The sequence below is a fragment of the Paralichthys olivaceus genome, chromosome 3 (genome assembly GCF_024713975.1).
Source record: "Paralichthys olivaceus isolate ysfri-2021 chromosome 3, ASM2471397v2, whole genome shotgun sequence".
Lineage (NCBI taxonomy): Eukaryota > Metazoa > Chordata > Actinopteri > Pleuronectiformes > Paralichthyidae > Paralichthys > Paralichthys olivaceus.
This window is the reverse complement of record NC_091095.1, coordinates 9691025-9699903: the sequence shown is the minus strand read 5'-3', so window position 1 is coordinate 9699903 and position 8879 is coordinate 9691025. Positions and strand designations below refer to the sequence as shown.

Below are 8879 nucleotides of genomic sequence, written 5' to 3'. Positions count from 1 at the left end.
TCACTTTGTATAAAAGAAATCTTTATTTACAAGTTGCCAGCAGATGGAGGTTGCATTACTCTTTAAGTGTCACAGTCTTTAGTCTGTCATCCATCTCCTTGGAGGAAACATTTCTTATCTATGAGAATAAAAAAACATTTTCTAGAGCCTCCACGTGTTCTGTTGGCGACGTCCTCTCGGAGACGGCCGTGTGCTTCAGACTCAGGACTATTAATGTTTTCAGTCTGCAGCTCAGACTTTAAGGTTGACTGTGGTGGTGGGAGGACCGGGGGTTAAGTGGGTGAGAAGAGTTGGGTTTTAGAAGGCCAGTTTCTTCATGAGCAGGTAAACCCTGGAGTCCACCTCAAAGCCGTGAAGGTTGTTGGCATCTCCCTGCAGCCTCATGAGAAGGCCACCGTACGACACGTAGGCCGATCTGAAAGAAGGAGCATGTCCACGGATTAAAATGACAGATATATCATTATTCCGAGAGGTTATATGTGCATCATACAAGTAAGAAATAGGATCATAATTGCTGTAGTTCTTTCTACAGGAAAATAAATAAATTCACAGGCTTTTATTAGTGCATATGAAAATGGAAAAAATTTGTTGTTTGCATTTTAAATGTACAGTATTTTAGTTTAATAAAAACATGTTACTGTAGGAAGGTGTAGTTATGTATATGCACATCACTCTGTAGAGGGTGCCAAACTGCTTATTATCAAATAAGGGCAAGTAACTCTTCCCATAAAAATAATAAATAAAAATGGCAGATACTTAATCACATAAATGCTAAATTCATGAGTCAATCACTGCTAATTGTTATTATAATTATACTAATGGTATTTCTGGCTACTCTATAAACAGTATAGTATCACTCACAGACGTGTTGCTGCTTCTGTTGAGGTCTCGTCGCCTTCAATCTTGTAAACCTTCCCGTACATCACATAATCAAACTGGTCCGCTCTGCAAAATTAAACAAAGAGAAACCAGAGCTTAATAATAAATTAGGCCAAAGAATCTGCACACATCAGGGGGGGTGATAGACTTAGCGTGCTAACACAAATGTTATTGGATCATGTACATTTTCATAAAACATGTGACGGCACCAACATATGAGAAGTAGGTGTGGTACCTGGACGGCCGGTCATCCTGAGGATTATACTCGCCATCATCTGGGGTTCCATCTTCATATAATGTACTGGCAATAACCAGTCGGAACTTATCACCTTAATGAAATGGAAACAAATGACTGGGTTAATATATCATTATGATGCATTATTATTTAATGATTCTCTCATAGCTTTAGGTTTTATTAGTTTACTTTGGTTGGAATAAGAATATTACACAGCTTGCTTGAAGGAATGCCAGAAATCAAATGTTGTGGGGCCCAGATAGAATACCCAAAAGACTGATGTGATCTACCAGCTGGCTTTACTTTATAAAATGCAAATACATTCAGATGGTATACAGTATAGAAAATATGTGATTTGTCTCTTTGTTGTGGTCATAAATTGGAAAAAGGCTAGATTTACATTATATCCACTAAATGAACTATTGAATGGCTTCAAGTCCTCAACTTCAACGTAAAGAACAAAAGTTTTCCTTCTTACCAAGATCAACAGGATAGATCTGAATGTTCACATCCAAGATGAGGTCCATCTTGAAGGATTCACTTTCACAATGAAGACGAGACACTGTAGTAAATGTAAACCACCATGGCAGAGTATAAATTACTTCATAAGAAAGAAGCTTGATCTACAGAGAAAGATTCAAATATAGATAACTGCAGCTGCATCAATGAAAGAGTAAACAATATCAGCATTAAAATTGTGTCATTAGAACCTGATTAAAGTCAGTTCAGTATTCACTCCCCTTGTTTCTATTTGAAATGAATCATTTCACACACCTCTGTCAAACTTCTTGCCATCTGGGTCGATGTCTTTTACGTCAAAGATGTCCTCAAACAGAATCCCAGCCATCTCTGTTACAGTCTATGAACTGGGAAAGAAAAAGGAAAAAAATATCCAATTATGATATTTTTGTTAAGATAATAAGAAATGAAATGAGAACATGACGAGCTTCGGAAACATTTAACTTCAAGTGCTACAATTTTAATCTTGTGGTGGAGACTGTGATTTTACAAAGATTAAAAAGAAAGTACTATAAACATATTATAAACTGTATACATCTATGATTGCAAAATAAATAGAATATAAAAGTAAACAGGTTTCATTATAGTGCTGTGATTGACAACTTACACACGAAAGATCCTCTCATGCTACATAAATACACAATTATTACCAAAACAAAACGATATGTGGACTTAGCATTGAATATTTATAAGTCACTCTATCGAAGGCATGTGTCTGAATAGTCGAACAGTACAGCAAATGTATTTATTTCATCCACAAAACCTTGGACAATTTATAGTAATTTCCTAAACCAGACTTTAACTATCACTAGAAAACATTTGTCCCGTTTATTCTGCAGCCAGTTAACAAACCAAAGACTGAATGAGATGAAGCTACTTTAAAACAGAAGCTGTTCACTCCCACTGACGAACAACATGAGCACAGACACATTCACACGTGTCGGTTAACACAAACGAACACACAGAGTCAGTGCTTGTGATTCTCCGAGTTTATCATAAAGATGTGTTGTTCTGTCCCCTGGTCAGTGTCTGCAGCTCAGGCTAGCTGTTAGCTTTAGCATGTTGTCCCCTCACTTCCTGGAACTCACCTGGAAAAAGACTGTGATATTTACGCCTCACACACAAACACACGTCGCAGTCGGTCGATGGCTCGTTGTTGTTGCGATGCTAGAAAACTTATTGGACTTGATTTTCATTCATTACAACGTGAACCGCGCGGTGCCGCGCAGAAACAATGTGCGCGACCTGTGACGTGAAACTGCTTCCGGGTGAATGTGACGCTGGTTTCTAAAGATCGCGCCAGTGCTGCTGAATATTATTTATATGATTGAATTGATTATATGATGAATTGTTATCATATAATCCACAACACGAGAAATATAGTGAACGATGGTAAATGTTGAGTCATATCAATGCTGAGCGCTGGAAAACCATCGTTACCTTTATACTAAACCAATAAACAATGAAGGGACAAGTTACCTGAAGGTTCGTGCAACTTTTATACAAACATCATAAATCCATCTTGTTGGTTTAAACACGTGGAAACAAACAAGCTTCAACGGCGTTGTCAGTATTTACGACACCCGCCTCTACTTTCCGGCAGCCATTCCCCCCGGTTGTTTGGTTGCTAGGTGTTCTAGCGTCCTGTCTGTGTACGGTTGCTAGCTAAAGGCTAGCGGCTAACATTCGGTGTCAGTGGAGCCCGTAAAGCTGGACGAAAATGGAGTGTGTGTGTCTCAGTGACGAATGAACGGGATGTAAATCGTTATCGAGAAGTTAAAGACGAGGGATTGAGGTGAGGATGAGATTTATATTTAATATTAACGCAAGGTAACGTATCTATCGCATTAGCTTGTATGCAAGTAGCTACTAGCATGCTATTACCCCTTAGGTCGATGTTATTACGAAAGTTGATCGTTAGAGATAATGTGAACGTTCAAAAACGGAAGAAATACGAGGTCTGTGTTGTGTGTATTAATGCTGCATTAAGACCTTTGTGTTTCCGCTTTACCCGAGTTTTAATCTGTGGAACACAAAGTCTCATGATTAGTGTCAACAGATGTGCTTGGATGGATGGATCGATCCCAAATTGGGAAATGATTGTGTTACAGCAGAATGTCAAGGGCATGGCACACAGAGGGAAGAACAAGAGACAACAAAAGAGACAAGCGTGCTAAATTGCAGTAGTTAGAAACATGACTAAAATAAATAAATATGAATATAAGATGTGCAATCAGAGAGTTTTGGTGTGGACAGAAACCACACGCTCATGGTTTTGAGGATTCACCTCAGAACAAAAAGGTGAGAAGTTGTACAGTCAAGTTTGTAATGAACCCCATTGTGTGCTACAGTCTCTAACTTGACTGCTGTCCTCTTCCTCGCAGGCTGTGCAGGACGCTCACTGGAGGCACACATGTCATTTCATGAGAGCAGCTGTGTTTTCTGTGAGTCTGTGTTTTAAGGTTCTGAGCTCTCACATGAATTCACAGGAGGAAGCCAAGATGGGGGATATCTTGGCAACTGAAGCAGATCTTCTTGGGATGATCAAGGAGGTAAAAAAAATAAAACAAAAAAACAGTATGAAAACCCCAGGAGTAATGACAGACCAGAGTGAGCATCAACAGACATACAATTCTACAAGATGCACACATTTTCTTCTAAGGTTCATTGTGTGAATTTAGTGACATCAAGTGGTGAAGTGGCGTGTTGCAGCTGAATACCCCTCACCTCACTCTCCCCTTCCAACCATGAAAGAGAACCTGTGGCAGCCTTCAGTTGTCATAAAAACTCAAAATGTGTTTAGTTTGTCCAGTTTGGACGCTGTCAATGTTAACATAAAGGGCCCATTCTAGGGAAAAGAAAACAACAACTTATACAATTTAGAGCATCACACACTGAAGAAAACATAACTATGATCATTTTATATTCAATTTCTGCCAATAGATCCCTTTCACCTAAATCTTACACACCGGACCTTTACTCAGGATGTGGATATAGAAAGAGTACAGTTGTGCTGCTTGTTTAATTTGTATGATTTGAAACCGAGCTCTGGTCTGCACTGGTTAAATACGAGTTCATGTTGGGCTTGTTTTGTGTTTTTTTTTTTTTCTAGTACCTTAAGTTTGAGGAGTTTGAAGAGACTATTCACAGTTTCGACAAGGACTGCAAAAGCAAAGGAAAGCTCGTCTCCAAGCCTCAAGGACGCACTCTCAGAGACTCAAAGACTCGTGCATTTCAGGTAAATGATTCAATTCTCAGAACCTGTTGTTTCCTCTGGTTGGTCGATTATTTGTGGAGTTGAATATTAAAGCAGGAAGAGTGTTGAAAATGTGTCCCCGCACTGCTAATTATTAACAAGCAGGTGATTAAACTGATAAATATTATCCTATGTTTTTGATCAGTTTTATTAAACTCAGGAGCAAATCATTTTTCTGAAGTTCTTTTTTGGTAATTGTATGTTTCATCGTTCACATCCATAAATATTGGGCTTTTTTTTAGTCCTCAATTTATTGTAAATAAAATAAACAAAACAAAGCAACATTTTCTTGCTGATGGAGGAGCTGTGTTGTTTTTTCTCTCAACCCATTCCTTTTCTTAACTCTGGCTTTTCTAGAAAGACCTCCTTTGCTCGTTTGATGATGGAGATCATAAAGTCTTCTTTGAACTGTGGACTGAGAACATTCCCTCTGAGGTGAAAGACACAGATGCTGAAGCCCTGAGTCTGGAGTTCTACCTTCACATCCATTTCGCCATCTACCCACTGAGGAGGCACCCTGGTCGACATGTATGTAGAGCCAATCTTTCTGTCTAAATGATTTTGTAACAAGTTAAAATTATTTTGGATTAGATTATCTGACAAAATGTAACTGCTCTGTAGCTACATGTGCAGTTTTCACAGTGTCCACTAAGCTGCGCTGCAGGCTTCTCTGTATGTTCTTTCTAATGTTGTTGCACTAGTAAGTAATGATCTGTACCACTGTCATATGCCTTTCATTGTGTAGTCAGCAGCTTCTTTGCTTTTTGATGGTGGCAGATAAAGTGAGATAATCATACTTGAAGAGAAGCATTACCGACATTTTGTTGGGCAACATGAAATAAATCCATACATTTTGTCTCCAGGACAGAACCGAGTTTGATAAGAGGATTTCCAACTTCAAACAGTATCTGGAGACTCGAGGAGCAGCACTGAGTCAGACCACAGAGTTTCTGCCTTACTATGCCTTGCCCTTCGTTCCAAACCCCACCATCCACCCGTCCTTCAAATATCTTTTCCAGGTGAGCAGTTGATTATGAAACATTAGATTAGATTAGATGAACTTTATTGATCCCAGTTGGGAAATGGTTGTGTCACAGCAGCAGTTCAACATTCACAGAGAGTAAGACACAAAAGACAAGGTGCAAAATTGCAGTAGTTGACATGATTATCTAGTTATTGCCAGTTAGTTTTTACACTTGCAACATTCCTGCTCAGGGAATGATCATAACTTTCATTTGTATTTAGGATTCCTGGATACCACATTTGAAGGATAAGTTGGAGCGATTTCTGACAGTGACACTGAAGCCATCCATCATCCCAAGGTTGCTGAATTTATATGTATCCTTTATTGTCACTGCTGAGAAACTCATCAGATTAAGATGGGTGACTTCATATTTATGTTTCTAGACAAAGTAACACAATCATTCTGCTTCAGTGTCTTTGTTGCTTTCAATGACATGATATGAATTGCAGTTTTGGAAATGTAGCAGTTTCCAAACCTCTCTTTATAACTAATGACTTAAACTTTCACCACAGCTTAATAGTTAGTGAAAAAAATAGTTCAGTTAACGAAAAGCTCAATTCAACTTCTGACACTGACATTGAATTGGGTCCTTGGCAGTGGTGTCCTGCTAAATTGCCAGTTCGTAACTCCCCAGAACACCAGACAGCCCTCACAGAGGTGTCTTACAAAACAGCACAACATTAAGTCAAAGTCGTATTGACTCTTCAAAGGACATAAAGGTCTTTAAAATAATAAATCAGCTGGTGGGGATAAACACAACAGAATCTAGAAGGGAATCACTCAGGGATTTAACACAGGCCAAGAACAGAGTGTTTTCCATTCCGTCTCACGGCTGAACACTCAAATAAAAAGCCTTTCTGTGGGTCACAAAAGAATTCATTAAAACTCACTGTTGCCCAGATCTGGTTGTTTCATATAGTGTCCTGCAATCAAATCCTGCCTGATTTGCAATTATAAATGGTTATATCTGAGCATGGCAGGGCCTAATGTGGCACTAACTCACTCTTACCCCTTCAGGGTAGAAGGGGAGGAACTGTTGCTTTCACTGGACAATCATCAGATCAAATTTCCCCCTGGCACTTACATGAAATGAAACCCTTCCCTTACTGGCCGAGGATTAAAGCATACATCACAGCCATCATTTTAAGGACTAGTTTGTACATATATATAAAGCTCATGGGAGTGAGGTTATTTAACATAATCTTTCTATGTGCAAACTCTACGACAGGCAGCACCTTTGGCAGCTAGTACATCCTCGCACGGGAATGAACTGTGGGTACACGTGGATGATTGCATGACGACTTATTATTGACTCGGCTGCATACATGCATCCTGAATGACAGCTATGTTTGCCTAGGGAGTGCCTACCTCTAAAACAAACATGAAATTATCCTATATTAACGCTTTTGTCTCTTCAATATATGAGACGGATTAGCGTAAATCTAAACTAATGGTTTCCGTGACGAAGTGTTCCCCTTCGAACCGGATGTATCAAATACTGTCATTGTCTTACGTCAATCCTAAACTTATACACTTGTATTGGGCATGTGTACTTGATGGGAGAGGTGAGGAAAGAAATACATTAGAAATGTTTGTATTCTTAACATCACCATGCAGAAGGAGGGTGGAAAGAGTACAAAAGGTAAATATCCCAAATATTATACGTGATTTTCCACTTGATTGAACTTGAGAGAGACTAAAATCAGACTGTCTATACAACAAACATTATTAGTTGAGTCGTTGATTTCTTCATTAAGAGCTCTAACTGTTACCTTTCATTTCACCCTCTTATCCAAAACTGTGATTAAAGTGACAGCTTGTAAGAAGATTTGTCCTGAAGATATATTCTGTCAGTTTTATAGTTGGATGCAGACCAAGTGGATAATTAGTCAGTGTATTGAATGTATTTTATGTCTTTGTTTGCTTTTTTCTGCAATCTTTTGTCCCCCTGTGTCTTTGTGAAGAAACCATGCAGCAGTTGCAGCTCCAGCTAATTGAATCAGACCGGCGTCTCGCCAGCTATGTGCAGAAGATCAACGCGATGCAGGCCGACTACCACAACCTGATAGGAATCACTGCTGAGCTGGTCGACTCTTTGGAGGCCACTGTCAGCGGAAAATTGGTAGTTCAGCTCGACTGTGGGGCCAACAAACACATTCTAACACCAGAGCTACCGGCACAAACTACACAGATGTAGACCCACACAGATCAACACACACACTAACAATAACGGGCTAATGAATGGCATACACACACAAACACTAGACAGATATTTTAATTTAGCTTTTTATCATATATGCACATGTAGTGTACAAGATAAAGTTTTTTACACACATTATATATTTACATGACAAATACAAGCTTGCTCTTCCTTCTTCTTTCCACAAAGCTCAAGGGACATGCTGTGTGTTTTCAGATCTCCCCCGACTACTTGCAGAATGTGTGTGTTCGTCTGTTCAACAACCAGATGAGGCAGAGCGTGGTCCAGAGCACTGACTTCACCAGACCCGGCACTGTGAGTGAGCGCATACAGCAGCCTTTTTTCCTCCTCCCTCACTGGTAGAAACCAAACAATGTAAATAAGATGGACAAAGCGACTCCCCACTTCCTCCAGAAATAAGTCCCCCTGTTTTTATTGAATCAAATAATGACTCAAAACCAAACTTACTGGAAATATGAACACATGAATATACATCAGTGTGTTAGGAACTACCTCAAATGACAGAAACCGTAGTTGAGAAGGGATGAAGGAGGAGTTTATAACGTGTACTGCTGCCAGTCAAACAGTGCCGTCTGTCTTTATCTACAGTCTATTGCTAGAATTTAGGGCCTTGAGGTAGGACGGTTTCATCAAAAGCATCTGAAGGGAATCACATTCTTCCAGGAGCTGTGAAAGCTGCTCCAAGGGGCCGTACGTCACAGACACTTAGGTTGTGTTTGAAGAGGAATTGTAAAAGATGTTTTAA

The 8879-nt window shown here is 39.4% G+C and overlaps 2 protein-coding genes across 11 annotated transcripts in view; one reads left to right on the top strand and one right to left on the bottom strand.

Annotated features, from left to right (window-relative positions):
- On the bottom strand, positions 1-3131 carry polr2h (RNA polymerase II, I and III subunit H). 2 transcript variants are annotated; one of them, XM_020098475.2, is made up of 6 exons: positions 3113-3131; positions 1889-1980; positions 1593-1676; positions 1115-1208; positions 862-945; positions 1-415 (listed from the first exon to the last, which is right to left on the bottom strand). In XM_020098475.2, the coding sequence occupies exons 2-6, from the start codon at positions 1959-1961 to the stop codon at positions 298-300; spliced, it is 453 nt and encodes a 150-aa protein (XP_019954034.1). In that variant the 5' UTR covers positions 1962-1980; positions 3113-3131; the 3' UTR covers positions 1-297. The 2 variants fall into 2 exon arrangements, with proteins under 2 accessions (XP_019954034.1, XP_019954033.1); XM_020098474.2 differs by lacking the exon at positions 3113-3131 and adding an exon at positions 2722-2903.
- LOC109636639 (lisH domain-containing protein ARMC9) overlaps positions 3008-8879 on the top strand; it is a 26334-nt gene continuing 20462 nt past the window's right edge. For 3 of the 9 annotated variants that reach the window (XM_069521876.1, XM_069521875.1, XM_069521874.1), the window contains exons 1-9: positions 3235-3428; positions 4123-4185; positions 4746-4871; positions 5247-5417; positions 5753-5908; positions 6135-6227; positions 7531-7555; positions 7878-8035; positions 8330-8428. In XM_069521876.1, coding sequence (XP_069377977.1) covers positions 4135-4185; positions 4746-4871; positions 5247-5417; positions 5753-5908; positions 6135-6227; positions 7531-7555; positions 7878-8035; positions 8330-8428 — 879 coding nt within the window. In that variant the 5' untranslated portion in view covers positions 3235-3428; positions 4123-4134. Of the gene's footprint in view, positions 3119-3234; positions 3429-4017; positions 4186-4745; positions 4872-5246; positions 5418-5752; positions 5909-6134; positions 6228-7530; positions 7556-7877; positions 8036-8329; positions 8429-8879 lie in introns of those variants that run through there. The other 6 variants (XM_020098466.2, XM_069521873.1, XM_069521870.1 and 3 more) reach the window with 4 other exon arrangements.

Excerpts from the sequence above, each read along its gene's own strand:
- polr2h (XM_020098475.2), bottom strand. The coding sequence starts at position 1,961 with ATGGCTGGGATTCTGTTTGAGGACATCTTTGACGTAAAAGACATCGAC. Across the intron at positions 1,677-1,888 it reads TGGCAAGAAGTTTGACAGAG|TGTCTCGTCTTCATTGTGAA; the intron begins GTGTGTGAAATG and ends CATTTACTACAG. Across the intron at positions 946-1,114 it reads CAGGATGACCGGCCGTCCAG|AGCGGACCAGTTTGATTATG; the intron begins GTACCACACCTA and ends TTAATTTTGCAG.